The following is a 22,566-nucleotide window of genomic DNA, read 5'->3' as shown; positions in this document are numbered from 1 at the left end:
TTTTGTGGAAAAAAAAAAAAAAAATGAAGGGCCCCTACCCCCTTTTGCGTTGAGCACTCTGCATGCATAATACAGAACAAACAGGAAAGAAATGAAGCCATGCACAGTAGACACATCAATGGTGCAAATGCTAATACGAAATATTTCACATTGCTACTCCCCCCCGGAGTTATATTTTTCTATGAATTATTTTTTGCCGCGTACAAAAAGGGGTGCCATAGAATGCCCCAACTGAACGAGCAACACAATTAAGGCGAGTGAAAAAGAGAAGCCTCCTTGAGACAACCAAAGGAATCCCCCCCAAAAATGGCAGACAACCCAAACGAAGTAGAATTTTGCTCCCGAGTGATCAAATGGCAGGGAAAAAACGATGAACGTAAGAACAGCCAGCCGAATGAAAGGAGCCCCAAAGTCTGGCTAGACTATTACAATGACGTGGTGAGAGATGATCTGAAGGATGTAAAAGCCAACACACTATTTAACGTGAAAAGAGATATCCTTTCGAAAAGGATATGCCCCAAGAATAAAACCTCCGCTCTGTTGCTACATAACCCTTTCGACTTTAATTTGAAAAAAGCTCATCAGGGAAATGAAGGGAAGGGCCACTCCGGTGGGAGAAGTCCCCACAATGGAGGGCGCACAGAACGGAAGAAACAAATCAATTTCGAAGATTTGGTTTGGAATAACGAATTGAAGAGGTATGACGTCAAGGTGGAACGGGCAGACGGGGGGCAACGTAGCAAGCAGGGGGAGCAGCATAAGCAGGGGAAGCGGAGCGGTACCCGTAGGCAAGGCGCAAACTATGCAAACTGTGCGAACGGCACCCGGAGAAGCAACTCTTGCGTGGAATTGGACAGCCGCGCAGGGGCCATCAGTCACCAAAGAAGAAGTGGAACATCCCAGGCGAAGGACACTCGTTTGAGCGGTGCGGGGGGGTTAGAAGCATGCCAACAGAAGAATAGCCCCGTAGCAACCCCAGCGCCCCCCGTCGAAGCGCCAGGTGGGCGTGGGTGCGTCTGCCCGGGGGTCCCCCCCAACGAGTACCTCAGCGGATACCCCAGTGAGCACCCCAGCCAGCACCCCAGTGCTAACCCAAACGAAAGACCCGGGGCCTACCCAACTGCTCACCCCAGTGTGTACTACAGTGCTGACCCCAATTCGTACACAAGTGTATACCCAAGCGAATGCCACAGCGCTTATCACAGCGGTCACCATAGGGCTGACCATATTGCTCACCAAAGTGCCGACCCTGGTGCCTTCCTCGCTGCTTACCAAAGAGGATACCACAGCGCCCAGCCCAGCACTTACACAAGCCCAAACTACAACGGTGCAGCCGCGACCTACCCCATCGCGGCCACACCCAATGTGGCACATCAAATTGAAGAGAGCCTGAAAAACATGATTTTGGCAAAATCGCAGGCCCTCAAAAACGAAACGATGAGGAACAACCATGGAGAGAATATCCTGATGGTCCAGGATGAGAAAACGGGGAGGGTGAAAATCGTGGCCAACAAAAGGATCGAAATAGGTCAGGTCATCTTCATAGAGGAGTGCGTGCTGGAGACGTCCATCCTGCTGGAGCATTTGTGGGAGACGTTCAATTCGTTAGACAACGAGCAGAGGAGGAAGCTGGATAGGATTTGCGAGTATATGAATCTGGGGAGGGGGCACATGGGCGGCGCACCCACGGAGGAAGTTGCAGAGGCAGATGTAGCGGCAGCGGAGGAACTGCCCAAGCCGGGGGGCAACATGATAGACGCTGGCGCACACACCACAGGGCAGGGGCGCGTCATTTCCTACTGCCGAAGTGGAGAATACACACACGAAGAATGCTCAAGACGCATGGCACATGGAACACCCACAGGAAGTCAAACCCAAAACAGTGGGGAAGAAGAAAAAAAAAAATTAACGAATGGAAAATTGGTACACGATTTAATTAAATTCGAGACATTCACAGATATATTAAAAAACTCATTCATTTCGCCAAAGGATAAAACAAAAATTATGTTGTTTCAGTATGCCTCCCTCTTAAATCACAGCTGCTTCCCGAACGCTAGCTACTCCTACATAGACATTAACAAGATCTGCTTCATCTCCATGCGGACCATAAGTCGGTATGAAGAAATTACCATCTCGCTAATCGATGAGCTGTATGCCTCCATCCATCATAGGAGAGGCAAATTAAGTGAAGTGAAAAATGACACTTGCTTCTGCAACCGGTGCTCACAAATAGTTGATGAGGAAAGACACATCCTTTGCCCTCTCTGTAAGTATTCCTACGTTAGGAAGGGGGGAAATCCCAAGTATCTAGAAAATGGGTATCACCATGGAGGTGGTAATGTCAACCAGTGGGGGGATGTTAGTCAGTCCCCCAGTTTGGGTGCCTTTCAGGGAGGGGCCATTCAAAGGGGGCAGACGCACAAACAAGTGATGAGTCCACATGAGGAGAAGGTAGGCACACACAGGGGGGAATCGCCCTCCGGATATGCCTCCTCCAGAAAAGAAAAAGTTCCCCTCCAAAGGGAAGTAACTGAACGGCCATACCTCTCCCCCCAGGGTGGCGAAGGCATCACGGGGTGCTACTCCGGAAGGCCTAACAAAGTGGGAGGCATTACCAAAAAGAATGTGAAAAAAAAGGAAATAAATTCTGAAGAAGAACCCCCCATGCGTAGTGCCAGCAAAAACGCTAAAGCACAGTCATCCACGTATACTCAAAAGGGAATGTCAAACGAGAGAATCCCCCCCTGGGAGGATACCCCCACTGGGGCTTCACCCCCATTGGGGCAATTTAATATGTTCAAATTTGAACAGGGCCTAAACATAGGCAACCTGTTGATGCTCATTTGGGACTCACAAAATGAGAGGAGTGAAATTGGGAGCTGCAAATTTCACGTTAATGAAGAGGCATGGATTTGTGACACTTGCGGTGAAGCAGTGTCTCCGTGCGCCCTACCGATAGAAAGCGAAGAAAACTTTACAAAGGAGTATAACCTTTTGAGAGACATCATAAGTAGCAACCAATTTGATAGTGACTACACTGTAAATACCATCGAAAGATCGCTCGTGTATGTGATTGGCATTTTGGGGGAGAAGCACTGGCTCTATGCATCGTTCAATTACCTAATGGCGGACTTGTGCTTCTCCGTTTGCTGCTACAGTTTGGATAACTCAGACTGGGAGAAGTACCTCTTAAAAGGTTTTAATTCGTTTCAAAATTTCTTGTGGTTTATTCAGACGAGGTCTCCGCACTCCATTCACACGGACTTGGTACCCCTGGTGTTAAAATTTTTTCTCGTCTGTATTTACACATGCAATTATAGGACCCTTTATGAATTTGCAAGGGCAGGCTTTTTGGAATTGATAAGACAGAAATATGGCCCTTGGAACATTCCCTTCATGTGTCTCTATCTTGCCTTTCAAATGTGTTATGCGCACATCAATGGCACGCTGCCCATATGCAGGGAGATCCTTTTGGTGCTGGCAAACATGACTCGCGTGCGGATCTTCGGGGAGCTCCCTCGTTGAGGGTGTGGCGACCCGGCAGACGCGTTAATGAGCGATGGTTCGTGGGACCAGGGGTGGGGAAGCAGCGCTCCCGGAGATACGCATGGGGGCGAAGCGTTTCGGCGCCCTACACATCAGGGGGATGAGAACGACCCGCACGCTGATGTGAGTGACGGTGTGAACGCCCACTTTTTCCCCCCAGGGGGCCATTTCTTAACCTTTTTAAACAACAACTGGGCAGTTATTTAACACGAAAAATGTTGGGAACGCAATAATGGGGAAACGCGGTGGAGGTGGGGGGGCGTTAAAAGGGGGCGGCGGGAGCGCACCACTACTACGCTAGTGCAGTGCTACTGCGGTGATACTGCTCTGCAACTGCTTTACTACCGCGACACCGCCGCGTCACCGCCTCACTGCAAATAAAGCGACGTCATGAAAATGATGTCCCGGCGGAGGAGCGTGCAGGTAGTCTCGAGGCGCTCCGCCAAGTCGACGTTGCCGAGGTAGAGAAAGGCGATTTTTACCTTCCTGCAGAGGTCGTCCAGGCGCAAAATGGACCGCACAATGAGCCCCTCCTCCAGCTCGGACTGCTCCAGCAGCTCGGCAAAAGAGACGCCCAGGGCCCACTTATACGCAATAAACATAATTTTAAAGCTGCACAACTTCCAGTGCTCCTCAGAGCTGATTTTCAAGCGGATAATTTTATAGAATTCTTCAAATTGGCTGTGAATATTTGTCAAGGCCATTTTAACATCCTGCAGGTTAACAGTAAGGTCTGGTGATTCTTCAATTTTTTTTTCCGGTGCTACAAAGCAGGACAGAACAGCAGCTATTTCGGGGGGGTTCAAATTATTCAAAAGGTTTTCGAAGATCACCTGCGTGAGGGTAATTTCATCTGTCAGGGTGATGTAGCTAGCTATTTTCCCCTTAACCGTTAAATTATGCTCATCATCAATGAAGGAGAAATGCCTGAGCACGTCCAATCTTCCCTCCAAGTCTTCATATAAATTGAGGGACTTGGCATTGATGTTTCGCTCAATATTTTCAATATCATTAATGCAGTTATTCCTTTTGCACACAAGTTCGTAGTGCTTTTCCCTCATGTTACATGAGTAGCATTTTGACTTTTTTAGGGCCTCCAAATAATCTGCCTGGTTTATAAGTACAGAGTAAAATTCACACTTTAGGGACTTGAGCATTTTGGTCAAAACGAACGGCTCGAAATTCCCCTTCTCTATCAGCCTGTCCAGTTCCAAACTGTACAGCAGCATATTCTTGGGGTTATTCAAAATGGCTGTTGTTTTTACATTTGGAAGCACCACAACCGCGTTGGTTATGATGGAGATGTGCTCGATGGGTACATTGGAGCAGACCACGAAGTGCTTCTTCTGCATGTCTGTGTCGAATGAGTTGTGGTGCACGATCTGAACCCCCGTGGGGGCGCTCTGCTTGGAAAAGAGGTTTTTGTAATTTTCGAACATGTTCACGTTTTGGTGGTTCGCTTGTCCGGGCTGCTTCACTGGGGAGGGGTTCGTTTGTGGGGACTGCTTCACTGGGGAGGGGTTCGTTTGTGGGGACTGCTTCACTGGGGAGGGGTTCGTTTGTGGGGACTGCTTCACTGAGGAGCGGTTCGCTTGCCCGGGCTGCTTCACCCCATTGGGGGTGTCCCCCCCCATTTTGCGCAGCAACTCCTCGTAGGTCATAAAATCGGGCAAGATGAACAGGAAGAAGAACCTCTCACTGGACTCCTCCCCCGCCGCGGAGTGGCTCTGAAAAAAAATGCTATTCTGAGCAAAGTCCACTTTTTCGTTTTTCTTGCTGCTACTCTTGTCGCACCCGAGGTAGACGCCGTAGATGGAGCTATGCAGAGTGCCAATATTGTTGAGCAGCATGACTCTCCCGATGACAAACGCGTTGCTGCTCTTCATGGTGAACAGTTTTCTGTGTAAGCTCAATCCGATATGTTTCAGCTTGCAGTCAATTTGTACGTAGCTCTCAATTGGAGAGACGTACTTAACATCATTCGCATAAATGCATTGCACCTGTTTTATATTTTGCAATAACTTTTTTTTTCTCTTCAAGTCTTTCTTAAAGAGGGGAATTTGAACAGCCCTGCAGCTTTCCAAAAATGAGCTAAAGAGCATTTTCTCAATATTGATTTGTTTATTGATGAGCAATTTTAAAATCATGTTATAGGTGACCTTAAATTTGCTCTTCAGGCTGACTGCCTTTTGCATAAGCATTTCGGTCAGCTGCACTTGGTCTGGAATTTTATCTGCACAGTAGATGTATACGTAGCCGTACTTATCGGAGGATCTTCTTCCCGCTCGGCCGGACATCTGCGTGTACTCCGACGAGGTGAGAATTCGCTTCTTCAGCTGGTCATGCTTATAAATGGATGTAAAAACTACAGATTTGGCTGGCATGTTAATTCCCATAGCAAACGTTTCCGTGGCAAAAAGAATTTTAATTAACCCTTTGGAAAAAAGAATTTCCACGATTTCTTTCAATATAGGGAGTAACCCACTGTGGTGTATTCCGATCCCTTTTTCCAGCAGCTTGGTTAAAATTTTAATTTGATTAAGCTCCCTATCTTGTGTGCATAACTTTGCTATCGATTCTTTGATGAAGAGGTGCACCTTGGACTTGTGTTTATTGTCTAGGAAATTTAAATGGGGCATACTTTTAGCGTACGTTTCGCATTTTATTCTTGAGAAGCAGAAAAGGACCACTGGGAGTTTGTTGTCTTGTTCTAATTTTTTTATAAGTGCCTGGAGCTTTTGTATTTCCGTTTTCATGTTCGCTTCGTTTGCGAAGAGCTTTTGCCTCCTTTTCTGCTTGCAGTACTCGTTGTACGCCATTGGCTGGTTGTTACTGGGAGCACCGGCGCCCCCCCCTGGCTGCTTGTTCTTCCCGTCGTGCGAGTTCCTCTTCGCGCTTGGCGCGTGTTTGGCCTGCCCGCCATGATTAGCATGACCAGCATGCCCACCGCTGCCATGCCCGCCGCCGCCATGCGCACCCCCCTGCTCCTTCTCCCTAACCTTGACGTATATCTCCTTAAAAGCGGAGGAGTAAATTTTGTTCTTCTCGTCCATGATTTGAAAAATCGTGTCGTAGGCGTAAATGTAGTGCAGCAGCGGCACGGGTCTCTTCTTCGTCGAGATGGAAATGATCTCCTTCTTCTTCGTAAACCCTACCCAGTCTGCGAACTCGAGATAATTCGGCACCGTAGCACTCAGCAGTAGGATCTGAACATGGGGAGGCAACATGATGATGGATTCTTCCCATATAAATCCCCTATCGTTATCATTCACATAGTGCACCTCATCAAAAATAACGCAGTGTATATTATTAATTATATTATCATTTATGTAGAGTAGATTTCTCAAAATTTCTGTCGTCATGATGATGCAGTTTGCATGGACATTCATTTTGATATCTCCTGTTATGATTCCTACGCTTTTGAAAAGATTTTTAAATTCGTGGTACTTCTGGTTACTTAATGCCTTTATGGGGCTGGTGTATATTGCCTTTTTATTTAATTTGATTGACATCGCTATGGCGTGCTCTGCAATTAACGTTTTTCCTGCTGATGTGTGCGCCGCTACAAATACGTGTTTGAAATTGTTCAGGTGCTTTATGGACCTTTTTTGGAAATCGTCCAGTTCGAAGTCGTAGCTTAGGAGCAGGTCGTTTTGGCTGAAGTTCGAGACGTCCGAGTGGTTGTCCTCTATCACCCACTTCTTCCTGATGTACTTCACGTTGGCTTTATCGTCGCCCGCGCGGGGCTCCCCAGTTGGGGGTAACTCAGTTGGGGGTAGCTCAGCGAGGGGTTCCCCAGTTAGCGGTTCCTCAGTGAGGGGTACCTCCGGCTGGGTGGGCGCGGCGCCTGGGGGAGTGGCTTCAATCGTGGCTTCAATCGTGGCTTCCACCGCGCCCTCCACCGCGCCCTCCACTGCGCCTTTGGCTGCGTCTCCCTCCGCGGGGGCCCCGTCGGCGCCCCCCCTCACGCCACACTTGGGCGGACTGACATACTCCACGGGGCCAAAGCAGCTGAAGTGGAAGTTCTCATTCAGGGACAGCTTCTCCCCGCATGCCGAATCGTCATTTATGGCTACCCCCGTTTCACAATATTTTAACAAATTATCGTTATACATAAAACTGCTAATGTCATATTTCTCTATCATACTTTTGATGGAGAAATTGTCTACTACATTGTTGGTGAGTCCGTTCATCACTTCATTTATGTTAAAGTTGAGGCCACTTTCCATGACATTTGTGAAGGGGCTGCTGCCTGTGTAGTACGTATCGTTGGGCCCCACATCTTCTCTTTTTTCGAAGGGGTCTTCGTCGTAGTTTTCAAGGGCGTACCTGCTCAGTTGGTAGTTCTGGTCGTCGAATGGGGGGTCGCCCGACCTCTTCACCGCGTCGTACGCCTCCACCCCTTCTGCGGCGTTCACCCCGTTGGCCGCGTTCACCGCATTGGCTGCATTGGCCGCACTTGGCGCATCCTCCTCTGTCCCATCTACCTCCTCGTCGTCTTCATCATCGCTGGTCCAGAAGTCCGACAGGTTGGAGTATATGTACGCCATCTTGGCCACGCGGAAAACGGGCTCCTTCGTGCGCTCTGCAGAAAAGGTCTCTGTTGCGCTTTTCCGTCAACCTGGTTTCCCTCTCGGGGTGTGGGCTCAATTGGGGTTGATTTGCTATACTATACTATATTGTACTATATTACACTATATTATATTTTGTTATATTTTATTATTTTTTTTACGCGCAGGCTTCCTACATAGGTAGGCCCCTTACCGTTGTAATATCAGCGCGTGGAGCCCCCCTGTCGATGTGCCTACGTGTACAGGTGAGTAAGCTCACGTGTTCGATGTGCTGGGAATTATTTAAAAGAGCGTAGCACGCGGGAGCGGGAAACTGTGCATAAAAAAATTATTGCAGGGAAAAAATAAAATAAAAAATCGTTCGAGGGATGTACGCGAGTGGTCATACGTATCGCCATGAACGTTCGTATCCGCGTTTTGCGGCGTCCCTCCGCGGAGGCAACGCGAAATGGCACCATGAAATGGCAACGTTAAAATGGCGCCACAAAATGGTCGCACGGTGCTTCCTATTCCTATCACATGTATGGAAAAAAAAAATAAATGTGACGCAAAATGAAGTGAAAAAAAAAAAAAAAAGTCCTGCTTCGCGTGGGAAGAATAACCACCTGGGTGTTTCACAAAGTCGCGTTGGAGGAACTTCCTATGGGGGAAGGTAGCACAGAAAAATGGCAGTACGTACGAAAGCGTACCCATATACCTACGTCAGCTCGTTTTTCTTTTAAGCCTTGCGCCGATATAGATTTGCTGCACATGTGCGGCGCGATTAACCATGAGGGTGTATTTCTTTTTCCCAGTTTGTCAACACAGCCAAAAGAGTAGCGAAAAATTGCGCCTCCCCCGCAGGACCATTCATGCGGCATCCCTTGATGGGAACACTTTTAAAAGAACAAAATTTGGGGGGGGAGAACCACGTGGGGCTCAGCAAAAGGGATTGTATGTATGCCGAACAGTGGCAGTCATTTGCATACATGTTGCTCTCCCACTGGGAGTTACTATCTGAGTGCACATGTACTGCTTAACGCTTAAAGACAGGCAGACCTGAAGTTTCACTTATGATGGCTATTGCTAGCCCTGCGGGGGACCAACCTGTTGCTCAGTTAACCTGAATGGTGGCACTAATGTGCGCATAAAGAAATACTACTCTTTTTGCTAATTCGTTATATGGGTGAACGTTTAATTGATTTTTTGGGAAGCATATATGTAAAAAAAAAAAAAAAAAAAAAAAAAAATGACAAAATGGTAAAGCGGCTTATGAAGGCCTTCTCAAAAACAACAAAAAATTGCAAAAGTGAAGTCACATCGATGTGTTTTACTTACACCAAAAAGGGGATGAAAGAAAACATGGCGATAGGGTAAAAATGGGGGAGGTAGTCACAACAGTAGATCGCCTCATTCACGCTTTGGCCTCCCTGTTCTTCGATGCCATTCTTGCGTGAACTTCCATGGCCCTCCGAATGGTCGCAAAGTTCGTTTTCGTTTTCGCCTTGTTCACTTTAAATATGGGGGCATACCTCAGCATGTCTGGGAAAATCATGAAGGAGACGCTTCCTCCTCGGATGTACACTTGCTGCGGAGGGGGGGTAGGAGAATGCATATAGGAAGTCCCAGATAGGTACACCAACATAGGGGAAAGTGCCCCTCCGTTGACGCGTTTAAATCTTTACATGCTGTTCGCTCGGCGGACCGCACGTTTTGCACCTCGCAAGCTGCTCTTTCTTACCTCCAGGAGAATCTGCTTCCCGTCCTTTTTAACCACGGAGACGTTCTCTAGAAGGCAGTTCATGTTATCCTCCGCGAAAAGCTAAAGGGAAAGAGGGGGAGGAGTGATAGATGCCGTGCTGGGAACCATGCTCGCACATAGGTGCGGTCATAATCATCACGCACAATTCGATGCACTCATATGTAATGCGGCTGCGTCGCGTGGGTTACTCGCGAGAGACGCGCTTACCAATGTGCCCCTGTAGAGGACTCCCGCCTTGGTCTCCACCGAAATGGTATGGCCTATTCCTTCGTGCAGCAATTTTATGGGTATCCCTACCGACATCCTGTTCGTTGCTCGCTAAGCGCGGCACATGTATATATGTACGTATGGGTACACGCTCCCGTGTTCGTGTAGTTGCGTCGGGGGGCAGCAAATGTAGGCCCTTCGCTCTTCCACTTTTTTCTTACTGCTATTTCGCTCGTATATTTGTTTCCTATAGGTATAGTGCCATCAAAGGGGATCCCTCTTTTTTTTTTTTCTGAGAAGTAAGAGGAAAAATCAACTTAAAACTGCCAACGTTCGCTTCTTTAATTTTGTCCCCTTTGCGTCGTAACGGGTTGGGATGGCTGCCAGGATCGCAAATAAAAAGCATAAAAGGGAAAGCATAACATAGCAAAAAAAAAGAAAAAAAAAAACGTGTTATTTTGTTTATGCCCGATTAAAACACTCCCGTGCAATATTCCATTTTTTCTTGCCAAAGAGAGTTCTTAAAAAGGTGAAGCGGCACCTTGCCGTTTATCTCGAAATAGGGGAAAAAAAAAAAAAAAAAAATACAACACAGTACAATGGCAATGCAGTATAAGAGGGCACCACAAAAAGGGGGGCGTAGCACCTGAGGACGCTTTATATCACTTCGATTCGCACCTCCCCGCGTAGCATTTCGCATACCTTCCATACCTTCTGTGGCGCATGTTAAGCATACTATACTCCCTCGCTGAGTGAAGGGGGGAAGAATAAAATGGGCTTTACAAAGAGGGAGAGCTCCTTTTTTACGTCACCCTTTTGGGGCAATATACACACGAGAATGTACACATTTGAGATGCCAATGGGGTAATCGCGCAATTGCGTTCGACGCAACTGAGAAGGGAGCATCTACCTTTCGTGGTTTCACCCCGTATGTACGCGCCGTTGGTGGTCTCTTTGGCATATTCATTTGTTGATTTGTTTGTTGATTTATTTGCACATTTTTTTATTTTATTTTTTTTCCCCCTGGGCGCACGAATAAACCCAGCGTATGGACAGCCGTGCGGGCGCAGCTGACCTGCTTAGTTTCCTTTTCACGCGTGGGGAGACACCCGGAGTGGCGCGAAACACGCGAAACACACGAAAAACACGAAACCATCTGTTAGCGGGTTGCCGTTGGAGCGCACGCCTATGAGCGGTTATGCGTACTAGTTTGGGTGGTAAGTTTCGGTAGAAGAATGCAAACATGGGGGTGCGCTCACGGGGGTGCTGCGAGAACACAACGCGGAGCGCGGAAACATATCGGTGACGTTAAAACAAAAAAACACAAAAAAAAGAAAACCAAACGGGGAGAAGCGGAGCGAAGAGGTGCCGCAATACGGGAGGGCCACATGAGGGGCGCCGTCTCCATTTAATAATAACGGGGGGCGACGCCTCCATTCATAACGTTCCGGGAGGCACTGCTGTCCGCGCTGTTACCACCGCCGCTACCACCACCGCTACCCCCGCCGCTTCCCTCGTACGGGCCTCCACCCTTCGCAGCGTCGTCGGGGTTGCGCGGCGCACCGGCGGGCGCGCTGGGCGTGGCGTTTTCGATGCTGCCCGTGCTGTCCAGGTTCAGCTCCTGCGCGCTGCTGTTGTTGTGCGTGTCGGCTTCGTTCAGGTCCTCCGGCCCCACGGCGGCATCAACTGCGCCAGCTGTGTCCACCATGCGGCTATCCACCAAGGGATTTTCCACCACAGGGTTGCCCACCACCTGATCCTGCACCGCCTCGTCCGCACGCTCATAATTAGCCGCTCCCGCGTCTGCTTCCCCCTCCGCTTCTCGGTTGTACTCAAAGTTGCTGTTTTCCAGCTGCATATTATTATCAATCATCAACTTGGAGGAGAAGTTATCCAGCGTGCTGACATCCTCATCCTTCGTTTTGGAGAGCTTCAAACAGATGGGAAGAAAAATCCAATTCTTCCTCTTCATATAAACATACATGACCGTTCTTCCGATTTGCAAAGCGATGAATTTATTTCGTCTGATGTTAAAAAAAACTGGCTTCCTTATCTGAATGAGGGTTCCAAATTTGCTTTTGCAATCTTCTATGTAGAAATTTCCATTGTAAAATTTGATCATGGCATGGAACCTCGAAACGGAGATGTCATTTACGCGTACATCTGTGTCGTGGCCTCTACCCATTCGAACACATTTGGTGTTAGCCAAGCTGACTATGTAAAACCCCTTGTTTCGATCATTCATTAATTCTATGATGATGTAGGGAAGGTCTGGCTTGGGGATTTCATACAGCTCCAAGTATCTGTTCTGCGCAAAAATATAAGTTGGGTAGGGGAATTTACACAACTCACAATTTAGTTGCTTCCAGAAGAAGGAGTAGGAAGAGCATTCACTCCTCACGTTTAATCTTCCCCTCATCCACGTTCTTATGCAATTCAAATGGACGTACTTCATAGAGCCTTTACATTTACATGGGGATATTAACGGGTTGTTTTCATTTTCATATTCGCATAAACATATTCTGCAGTTGTACATGCTGGGCGTCCCCACTTCACTTTTATTTTGCTGCGTTAGATCTTTCGATTGGATGGTTTGGTAATCCGCTGTCGACGCGATTTTCCCTCTGCTGGTGCAGGATATGCTCATACAGGTGGTTCTCTTTCGCATAAATCTGAATGAGTCCTCGTTGCTGCCACTTCTTCCTAGCTCGTTCGTGCACTCCGCGAAGTTTACGGCGTTGCTGCTGCTATTCGGGGGGACTCCTCCTGAAGCGGCATTTCCTGAAGGGGCATTTCCTGAAGCGGCATTTCCTGAAGGGGCATTTCCTGAAGCGGCATTTCCTGAAGCGGCATTTCCTGAAGGGGCATTTCCTGAAGCGGCATTTCCAGAGGGGGCATTACTCCCACTCGCTTTACTACGTAGAGAATTTATTTCCCCTGATAGGTTCCCCAAATTGGGGCTACTCCCTGAGCAGTTTGCGTGCCCCCCATGCGAATCAATGGGGGGTTGTTCTAAGTTAGCCGAAGCTGCGTTCTCGTTTGTCGAGGTATTCTTCGTCTGGTTTGCTTCCCCCTCCGGTTTGTCCCTCTTGCAATTCGTCCCCCCACCGCCGTCGTTTATTTGGCTTATGGCACCACTGCAGTTGGCCTTCGGTTCCACCAATCGGTTCGTCGCACCACTTTCATGTTCCCTCGCACGTAGTGACTTCATACTGTGCTGGTCAATGGGGCTACCACCTCCGCCCTGCGTCTTCCCCTTTGAGGGCTGGCTTAACACCCCACCAAATGGGGACTCACTAAACACTGCTACGTCGTCTTCATTCTGCCCGTTCTTACTCTGTGCGTCTCTCCCTCCTTTGCGGCACTCTCCACTCAGTTCCCCATTCAGCGCGTTTCCCTTAAAAAGATAAAAATCGTCCACGTAGGAATTGTTGGAGGCTAAATTGATGTCACTCTCTTGTGGTCTGTTCGCTTCACCCCTGTTTAAGTTGGCATTTCTCCCAGGGAAGTTCTCCCCCTCTCTGGGCGGCTCGCTCCCCTCCACCGCATCGCTGACTTCGTCCCCCTCGTCCACATCATCATACAAGTTGTAGCTCTCCTCCACCCCGTTACTGACTGCGCCACAGTTAATGCAGACGTTTTGGTCCTCCTCCATTTGGCTACTTCGCAGGGAGACATGCGGGTTGATGCTTCCACTAACGTAGTTGTTCGAGATGGTGTTCTTATCAGTTGGGGCGTTTCCCCCCGTGGGGTGTTGTTCCATCCCGGCAGTAGGCCCCCCGTGGAGAAGCACTCCTGGGCCACTACCCCCACGGTGAAGCACTCCATGGACACTACCCCCCGGGGCAGCCATTTCCGGGGCGTCCGTTTCACATTCGTCATCGTCGAAGGGGGACAAAGATTTGTTGTACTCCCTCTCCTGCTGCACATTGGTGATGATTTTTTTTATTTTCAGTTTAACTCTGCCCAGTTTTATGATGTCGTCTTCGTGCAGAACGGAGCTTTTGTTCTTCAGGTACTTGACGATGACCCAGAAGTTGTCCGCGCCGTCTCCATGCTCGCCCTCCACGCGATCACCGTTACCAGCGTTGTTGCCGCCGTTGTTACCAGCGTTGTTACTGCTGACGCCGCCAATACCGCCGCTAACCCCGCTCACACCTGCATTCTCGTTACCGTCAGTGTTGGGCACAGCGCTGCCCCCGGGCGCCTGGGCGAGGGCAGTCCCCCCCCCGTCACCCGTATTCTCAATACAGGGTATCAACTGGTAATTATTATTTATATACTTTATTTTACATATCAATTTCATGCTGGAATTTTTCAGCATAATTTTGTTTATTTCCTCTTCATTTTTAATTTCCACGTTAATGTCATCCTTTAAAATGTAGTAGTAATTGTACAGGCACTTTATCTTAAAACATTTTTTGTAAAAATTTTCACTTTCATAATCGAACAGCCCATGGCTGTTGTTGATCCACGTGTAGCAGTTGACATTGATAATGTAGTTTTTTGTTTTTACGCTTCTGTTTTTCCTACCATTTATCATTCTTCGTCACTTCGCAGGGGGGCAGCTTTTTAAGGGGCGCTTTTTAAGGGGCACTTTTTAAGGGGCGCTTTTTAAGGGGCACTTTTTAAGGGGCACTTTTTAAGGGGCACTTTTTAAGGGGCACTTTTTAAGGGGCACTTTTTAAGGGGCACTTTTTAAGGGGCACTTTTTAAGGGGCACTTTTTAAGGGGCACTTTTCTCCCTCTCTCTCTTTCGATGCTTCCCTTTCTACACGTTTGTGCGTTTGTACGGTTGGCTAACCTGGGCAGCGGCAACCTGCTCGCACCCCCCTCTAACGTGCAGACAGACGCGTAAACTTCTGTGCAGGGACAACCTGGTTGGTAATTATCCACGCAGATGGACTTAAAAATGGGAGGGCACTTTAACACACACAGGTAAAATTTTTAAAATGATTAATTTGAAGGGGGTTATTAGGAAAAAAAAAACCCGCTCGTTGGTATGTATATGCGCTTGCTCGTTGGTATGTATATGCGCCTGCTCGTTGGTATGTATATGCGCCTGCTCGTTGGTATGTATATGCGCCTGCTCGTTGGTACGTATATGCCCCTGCTCACCGCGGCAAACGGACGCGAGGGGACTTCCGCTCTGCCTGGGCGTTGGCAAGCAGACCGCTTAAAAGACACGCCGCTAACTCGAATCTGCCTGGAGGGTTAACTTGTCCCGTTATGCCCAGTTTGCTCTTCTTCCTGCCCAATGCGCGTCGATGGTAATCCCTTTCGAGGATGCCTCAAATGGTGCGGTTTTAGGAACCTCTCGGAGGGCTGCACAGGCAAATACGCCTAGACGCACGTGTGCCACATACACACAACATACGCAGCGTTCTGCATACACAGAGCTGCGCGCAAGTCATCCAAAGTGGGCAAACGTAACAAAAGTCAGTAGGGGTACACACTTGCTCATCTGTCTAGCCTGACGGCTGGTCATGGGGCAATGGCAATTGTGGGGCGTCACTTCAAACTAAGTAAACGGGTAAACACATGGCCCTTACGCACGTGTGCACGCGCATTCGCTATATTTTTCGTTTAGCTCGCTGCTGCACGGGGCGTCCGTAAGTAACACTTGGCTCCCCGCGCCTTCCTAGTTCGTGACTAATTTGGCTATTTAAAGTGATGGTCGCTCGCTTGCTCACACGAATTCCAGCGCGCCCGCGTGTGTGTGCACGGAGGGCGAAGGAACTGGAATGAACTCGAACGCGAACGCGAATGTTAGCGTGAACGTGAACACGCGGCGATTGTGCATGTAAACGTATGTGTAATTTTTTTTTTTTTTTTTTAAATTCACAATATGCGATATTTAAATTTTTCGCTTCTGGGTAGAAACCTCCGGAAAAATGTCTCTTTTATGAGGGGGCGGGAAAAAAAAAAAAATAAAAAATGGCAAACGTGATAAATGCGATTATCGCGCAAGTACACCAAATAGAGAAGTGGGTAAAGCAAAAAAAAAAAAAAAAAAAAATTAATAAACAAAGTGGGGTGATGGGAAGGCAATTTTCGCTATGGCAAACGAACCATGCTGCGGGAAAGGAAAAACAAAATGTGTACAGGGTAGACTGTTAACACAATTTTACGTAGTGATCCACTTTATGGAGTCATGCAAAATGGTACCACGAACCGCACTGCATGGTAATGGAGCGCACATGAAGGTGAGTAGCAAAAGGGCAAATATGAACCGGAGGAGGAAAGGCAAAAGTGGGGCTGCGCGGGGAGGAGTGGTTAACACAGGTATACACAAATAGGATAATGGCAAAATTTTCGCGCGATGGGTGTAATGAGCAATCATATGTAACACGTAGTGGGTGCTGAGATGGCTGCTTAATGGTTCAGCATTAAAAATGGAAGTTACTTTCAATTAAAAAAAAAAAAAAAAAAAAAAGTCCTCCCTTATGAGAAGCAATTATACAATTCGATTGAGCTATCCTATGCAGTACGCTTAACAACGTGGGAAGGGGATGGCGTTAACATAAATGTAGTGTACCACACATGTACATGCTGGTAGGTATACACTCCGTCCGTGTGTTAACCGTCACATATGGCGGTGGGGTAGGCACGGCACCTTTGCAGGTGGGCACATATAATCACATGAATAAATTTAAAGAAACGGAATTAAAAAAAAGACGGCGAGTTACCCAAAAAATGAAGCAATTTTTTTTTTTTTTATTCCTCCAAATGTATACACGAAAATTGCTAAATCTACGTGTGGCTCGGTTTGCAAGACGACGTTGCAAAACGATCAATGTAGAGGGTCGGCACAGTCCGTTATAACTGTACTGATGATGTACCAATCGAAGCGCATGCGTGTGAAAGGGGACGCACTATGAGGAGTAAAAAAAAAAAAAAAAAAAAAGAAGAAGAAAAAGAAAAAGACTTAATCTTCTGTACACACAAAAACACAGCCTCGGCTGCTACGTATGTGGAAATATAACTACACGTACATGTGGAAGCAAGTCTGGTTCGCTAAAAAATGATGTCGCGAAGCCGGCACTGCGAATTCTTTTTCTTTTCCGCGCAATTATGAGCAAAAATTCAGTCACGGGGAGTGTACACATATGCGATGCGCTGCCACACGGGAAAAAAAAAAAAAACAGAGCTGTTTTGGCGGCACAAACGAATGCATACATAGTACATATGCACATGTATATGTACACTTGCGCGCGCGAACGGGCGGACGGAAGACGGCGGAGTGGCACGAGGACTTCACTTAAAAGTGCCTACACGTACGGCACGCTGGGTGTTAACAAAGGGGAATGAACAGGCAGACGGAGGATAGTCACATATACATTTTCACGCGCGTACCTTTGTAGGAAATTTAAAAAAAGGAGGGTAAACTACAAATGGTCAATTCGAAGTGTTGATTTGGTGATGTTTCGCTTGGAGGCGCGGAATTTTCGTAGCAACATATCAGGAAGGGGTTAATTCTTTGGGGTGCGTGCTTGCAGCGGCATACAGTCGTTTTGCCGATTTGCAACTTTGCCGCTTTGCAGCTGGTACCTACATGTATATATGCATTCCCTACGCGAGATGCGCAATCGGCGAGTATCAAACAATCAGCTGTTCGCAGCAGAGGAAAGCAAATAATCACGGTAAAAAAAAAAAAAAAAAAAAAAAACGGCTAACAAATGCGTACTTATACATATACTTATAATATTTGTTTCTCCTCTTTTTCTACGCTTTAAAATTTTTTTAAAATGAGGATAAAAAGGCAAATTCGTTAAAATCGGGTAAAAATAGCTCCTACGAGGCGGGGGATACGCTAAATTTGTACCATTTCAAATTTGTAGCGATGTCATTTAGATTAATTTTTCACGCGAACTGTAAAAAAAAAAAAAAAAAAAATGCCGCCACGCAAAGGTGATTTCAAAATTGCCAAGTAGGGAATATGCTACATACAGTGCGACGCGGATTCAGCCGCAAAAATGGGGAACCAACCAAATGTGTTTTAGTTTTACTTTCATTTTGTGAACATTAAAGGGTGACGCTTTTTTAACAATGTATGGTGTATGCTCACTTGTTCATTCAGTTGCAAGTTTTTATTTTTCCACTTTTTTAAAAAGATAATTCTTCCATGCTTAGCTGCATCCCATATTTCCGTGGAAAAGTAAATTAGCGATACCGGTATGGGCCATCGCGAAGAAGAAACAGGTTGGTATTCAAAATGGAAATACCAAAGGGGAGCATACCTTTCTTTTTCCCCATACTTTGATTCTCCGCCATGCCAGGCAACCCACTGTCAGTATAAAATCCGCATAAAGCGTGAACGCGACAGAGGGGGAAAACTTACCAGGCCTGCTCAGCGCCAACCCTACTCAGTGCCACCTTACACCTATAAGTGATCCACGCAGTACGCCCCCTTACGAAACGAATCTGCAATGTGCGCAAATAAACGAAATGGGTTACAAAGAGGAAAAAGGAAGTTCTGTTCTGTCCATATGGAGAAGCTGGCCTGGCAAGGGGTGCACGGGAAACGCAGCATGACAATGCGCAAGGAAAAAAAAAAGAGGCAGTTTTTAACCTCTTCGTTTGTCTCGAATAGGGTTTATGATCATGCGTGCATGTAAGAATGTGCTAACCTGCCCCATCGCAAACTTTTCGTATGCACTGTTAATTTGCCTTCCATTCTAAACGCACTTACTTGTCCCCCTATTTTTGCGCACAACAAGTGGTCACGTGGTCATGTGGCTTCGTCGGTGGCGTACCGCTTCCCCCCCAAAGGAGAACCACCCCAATAGGCGTGCACTGGAACATGCACACACGTGGGCGTACGCGTTGTGTATGTGTTGCTGTGTGTGTAGGGTCCAGCTCACCAACTAGGAGAGCACATGTAAGGTGCAGGGAGAAAGAAAAAAAGAGACAACCGTGAAAGTAAGCGCAAAATGGTCCTGGAGGAGATTTACCGGGAAATGAGACCCTGCATTGGGCAAGTGTACTCTGAACAGGCAAGCACATGTAGCCATCTAGCTCATCACCGTAGGGCTACACTCCCCTGCTTGTTCTTTCGCGGTGTGGGGTTTTCACCCAAAAGGGGAGAGAACGTTTCGCAAATAGGTCCGCCAGGTTGCCCTCTTTTGTAAAAACAAGTGGAACATCCCCCGAGCACTGCACCCGGTAAAGACATTTCCCCTCCTATTCAAAAGCCAACACGGTGAGAATCAATCATTATGAAAAAAGGCGCCCATTATGAATAACGCTCAAGCGCAAGCATTCACATGTGTATGCTTTTGCCGACTGTGCGCGTGCACCATTTGGGCCCCGCGAAGGTATCGCTACCACTTGGTTAATCTCCTCCGCAAGAAGAGTAATCAATAACGATCATAGGGGGAAAAAAAAAAAAAAAAAAAACCATCGGAAAATTGACGCAGAACAGGAGAGAGGGGCACACCTTTACACCATTTCCCTTTTGCTGCAAATAATTTTACGCTGTGACTCTCTTTGGAAGTTCACTGTTGGCCGAAATGACCGCACATGCTAGGAGCCATCATATCTGTGTGTAAAAAAAAAAAAAGGCCACGCACGCGGGGGTGAGGAAGGTAGGCGCGTGTACATATGCTTATACATATATATATATGCATGTGCGTGTGTGTGAGTATCCCTCGCGTGAGGAACTCCTGCCTGGGGAAAGGTAGCTCCAATTCGCTGATGGGCGCCCCGCCAATTTGACCCAACACACGAGAAGAGAACTCTCCTTTTTGGCGAAATAGTCCCGTGCAAGCCTCCGCCTTTGCTCCACCGCATTTGCTCTACTGCCTTTGCTTCCGTTCCTTTGCTCCACCGCCTTTACTTCCGTTCCTTTGCTTGCCCACCTCTGCTTCGTCCGTTCGCTTGCCCACGCTTCCCCAAGCAACGAGCGCAAAAAGGAACATGCGAGAAAGGCCCTCGAAAAATAAACTGGCGCGAAGTTGGAAAGATGTATAAATTTCTGGCTGCCTGCTATTCGCTGACGACGGTTTTTTTTTTGCCTAATGAATCGAAAATTATCGAAGGGAATTTAAACGTGTCCCCCGAAGTGGGCGGTATGTTTTTCTCCGCAGGAGAGCGCCGCTTTGAAGGCAGCGCTGAGCGTAACTGCCATGTTTGCTAGCCCATCCCTCCACGCTTATGTTGATAACCGCCCGCTTCTTTCCCCAGGAAACAGATACATCTCCTTGGACAAAAATAACATAAACGACTTCATCAAGGTGAAGGAAAACAACTTCCTGTTCAGCGTCACCTGCAAGACGTCCACGTTTTTGAGCGGCGTGAAGAACTACGTTCTACGTAAGGTGTCTTCCTCGCTGGGTAGGTGTCTCGCGCGTTGTCAGCGGGGCCACGCCGCACATTTGCACGTTCGATCGTTGCACGTAAGAGTGCCCCCCGTATAGCCGCTCCCCCTGTATAGCCGCTCCCCCCCCCTCGCAGACCTGCTGGAGTCTCTCCGGTCGGATCGCGTGAACCCCGAGAATGTAGAGGCCCTCGAAGGCGTCGTGGAAAGGACGTGGGACCGAGAAAACAAGGAGTTCCTAGCCACGACGAGGAAGCTAATCGAGCAGTACACGGACAGCGACTTGTTCATACTGCAAATAGGGCTGAACAGCATCGCATCAGCAATTATTGACAGGCATGAGAATGTAATTTTTGTAGAGGAAGATGTAGAAGTGTGTAAAAATTATTTCTTCCACAAAAATAATAGGTGTCTGTTACTGCTGAAGGGAGTGGAATTCTACTGCCTTAAAGATGATGAGGGAGATGAGGAGAAGTACATACACGGCACACTAGATTTAATTACAAAAATTTACCAAAACAGAAACAACCAAGTGATAGATGTGCTCATCGTCAGTCACAAGTACCCGGTGGCCTTGCTGTACTACGTGTACCCGTACATGGACTCCTCCACGCTGGTCATCCTAATGGATAACTTAAACCACCAGATGAAGGAGGCCATTTTTGAGTACTACAATTTTGTAGGCGAGGCGGACTTTTCCAGGAGCTTCGAGAAGCGCTTCTTCAGCTCCTACGGGGAGGACTCCCCCAGTGAAGGCACCCACCACAATGATGGCACTCCCAGTGATGGCACCCAGCACAAATACGAGTTCAACGAAAACGCATACATCCACAGCAAAATGAAGCAGTCCCCATTCTACGTAGTCACCCTGAACCCGAAGATCATGATGAACCCAGCGCAAAATCGATACAAATTTTTCATTTCCAAGGAGTACACCTCCTCCTACGAAACGCAAATTACAAGAATGATAAAGGACATCGAAAAATTGCTCAAGCTGAATGGTACCTTCTACACAAAGAACAAAGTGCTGGTTCAAAACTACTTCTCTGTAATAAATGATTTTGAATTTGACAACGATGAGCATGTGAAGAAGCACGTGACGGATATGCTGACTGCCATTCTGAATGCCTTTGCCACCACAGGAGATATAAATAAGAACAATTATAATTATGCCTTGGAGAGTTTGGGCAATATCTTCCAATTGATGCTATATAATGTTTATAACAACTCAAAATTTAAAATGCTATTCACCCCCCTAATCGACTTCTTCAAATTGTACCTAAATAAAGATGACGCAAATTATATCATGTATGAGTTTCTTCTCTATGGCCTGATTAAGAACTCTGCCCAGGTTGCCTCCTACGAGTTGAAGGAACTCCTCTTCCTGGATGTTCTGAGAGACGTCTCCAAGACGGTGAATCGACTCTCCATCGGGGAAGTCATTCAAGTCGTTACCAAGCTGAACATCCTCCTCAAGAAACTCAGGTCCAGGGAGGACATCACGCATGTGAAGGAGTACGTCAGGCGGGACTTCGACCTGGACTACATCAACAACGAGTTGTAGAGGTGGAGGGGGGGAAGGCACACCTACATCGTAGGGTTACATCGTAGGGTTACATCGTAGGGTTACATCGTAGGGTTACATCGTGGGGTTATATTGTAGGGTTATAGCGTGGGGTTATATTGTAGGGTTATAGCGTGGGCCTCCCTGGCATGGACTCACTTTCGAAGGGCGAGCGATTGGCCCAGCTCATCTCAGTGGCCACACCTCTGACTCCTTCACACCCCCCCCCGTGTTTCTCTTTTTTTTTTACTTTATTTTTTTGTGTCACTTGGGACTGTGCAGAGGCGTGCTTCCCCTTTTTAACGACCACCCCTGCATCTTCCAGCGCACCTTGTTTTGTTGCAACTTGTGGATTGCTCGCCGATTGGCTCCCCACCCCCTTTTTCTGTGTCTGCACCGCTTTACGTCTGCTAACCTTTTTTGTGTGTTTACATATATGCCCCTTCGCGCGAACCCCCTTAAACGTATTGATCCTAGCACCCACCTTTACCTGTTCATATAGTTATCGCGAAAGGGGGTGATGTAGGGGAGAAGGAAAAGGGACTCCCTCCATGTGTGCCCCTCCCCCTCTTTCGTAGGGTCTCACCAAAGTGACGCCAGTTACACCTGCGTGCGTTCA

General features: G+C 47.6%; 5 protein-coding genes across 5 annotated transcripts, besides 14 other annotated features; 2 read left to right on the top strand and 3 right to left on the bottom strand.

Moving 5' to 3' along the window:
- Positions 1-306: 306 nt before the first annotated feature.
- On the top strand, positions 307-3,525 carry PVX_098940 (hypothetical protein, conserved; the record flags this gene model as incomplete). The annotated part of the gene is made up of 1 exon (XM_001614587.1): positions 307-3,525. One exon carries the CDS (start codon positions 307-309, stop codon positions 3,523-3,525), a length of 3,219 nt encoding a protein of 1,072 aa, XP_001614637.1.
- Positions 851-879: a microsatellite.
- Positions 3,371-3,393: a microsatellite.
- Positions 3,427-3,447: a microsatellite.
- A 389-nt stretch (positions 3,526-3,914) lies between the features above and the next one.
- PVX_098935 (DEAD/DEAH box helicase, putative) lies at positions 3,915-8,096 on the bottom strand (the record flags this gene model as incomplete). The annotated part of the gene is made up of 1 exon (XM_001614586.1): positions 3,915-8,096. One exon carries the CDS (start codon positions 8,094-8,096, stop codon positions 3,915-3,917), a length of 4,182 nt encoding a protein of 1,393 aa, XP_001614636.1.
- Positions 4,577-4,619: a microsatellite.
- A 1,414-nt stretch (positions 8,097-9,510) lies between the features above and the next one.
- On the bottom strand, positions 9,511-10,161 carry PVX_098930 (small nuclear ribonucleoprotein (snRNP), putative; the record flags this gene model as incomplete). Its single annotated transcript, XM_001614585.1, has 3 exons — positions 9,511-9,684; positions 9,838-9,918; positions 10,066-10,161. The coding sequence occupies 3 exons, from the start codon at positions 10,159-10,161 to the stop codon at positions 9,511-9,513; spliced, it is 351 nt and encodes a 116-aa protein (XP_001614635.1).
- A 404-nt stretch (positions 10,162-10,565) lies between these two features.
- Positions 10,566-10,606: a microsatellite.
- Positions 10,607-10,759: 153 nt separating this feature from the next.
- Positions 10,760-10,891: a microsatellite.
- A 184-nt stretch (positions 10,892-11,075) lies between these two features.
- Positions 11,076-11,110: a microsatellite.
- Positions 11,111-11,473: 363 nt separating this feature from the next.
- On the bottom strand, positions 11,474-14,608 carry PVX_098925 (hypothetical protein, conserved; the record flags this gene model as incomplete). Its single annotated transcript, XM_001614584.1, has 1 exon — positions 11,474-14,608. One exon carries the CDS (start codon positions 14,606-14,608, stop codon positions 11,474-11,476), a length of 3,135 nt encoding a protein of 1,044 aa, XP_001614634.1.
- Positions 11,492-11,520: a microsatellite.
- Positions 13,263-13,299: a microsatellite.
- Positions 13,559-13,587: a microsatellite.
- Positions 14,073-14,129: a microsatellite.
- A 2,983-nt stretch (positions 14,609-17,591) lies between the features above and the next one.
- Positions 17,592-17,627: a microsatellite.
- Positions 17,628-17,717: 90 nt separating this feature from the next.
- Positions 17,718-17,854: a microsatellite.
- Positions 17,855-19,314: 1,460 nt separating this feature from the next.
- Positions 19,315-19,336: a microsatellite.
- A 661-nt stretch (positions 19,337-19,997) lies between these two features.
- Positions 19,998-22,428, top strand: PVX_098920 (hypothetical protein, conserved). The gene is made up of 3 exons (XM_001614583.1): positions 19,998-20,135; positions 20,251-20,400; positions 20,521-22,428. Exons 1-3 carry the CDS (start codon positions 20,030-20,032, stop codon positions 21,945-21,947), a joined length of 1,683 nt encoding a protein of 560 aa, XP_001614633.1. The 5' UTR covers positions 19,998-20,029; the 3' UTR covers positions 21,948-22,428.
- The last annotated feature ends 138 nt before the right edge of the window (positions 22,429-22,566 follow it).

This window comes from Plasmodium vivax, chromosome 7 (genome assembly GCF_000002415.2).
Source record: "Plasmodium vivax chromosome 7, whole genome shotgun sequence".
Taxonomy (NCBI): domain Eukaryota; phylum Apicomplexa; class Aconoidasida; order Haemosporida; family Plasmodiidae; genus Plasmodium; species Plasmodium vivax.
Note: the sequence above shows the minus strand (reverse complement) of the source record. Positions and strands in the feature narration are given on the sequence as shown.

What these genes read in the sequence shown, in the direction of transcription:
- PVX_098920 (XM_001614583.1), top strand. Translation starts at nt 20,030, where the DNA reads ATGTATAAATTTCTGGCTGCCTGCTATTCGCTGACGACGGTTTTTTTT. An exon ending in CGTGTCCCCCGAAGTGGGCG is followed by an intron (nt 20,136 to 20,250) that starts GTATGTTTTTCT and finishes TTCTTTCCCCAG; the next exon opens with GAAACAGATACATCTCCTTG. An exon ending in TAAGGTGTCTTCCTCGCTGG is followed by an intron (nt 20,401 to 20,520) that starts GTAGGTGTCTCG and finishes CCCCCCTCGCAG; the next exon opens with ACCTGCTGGAGTCTCTCCGG.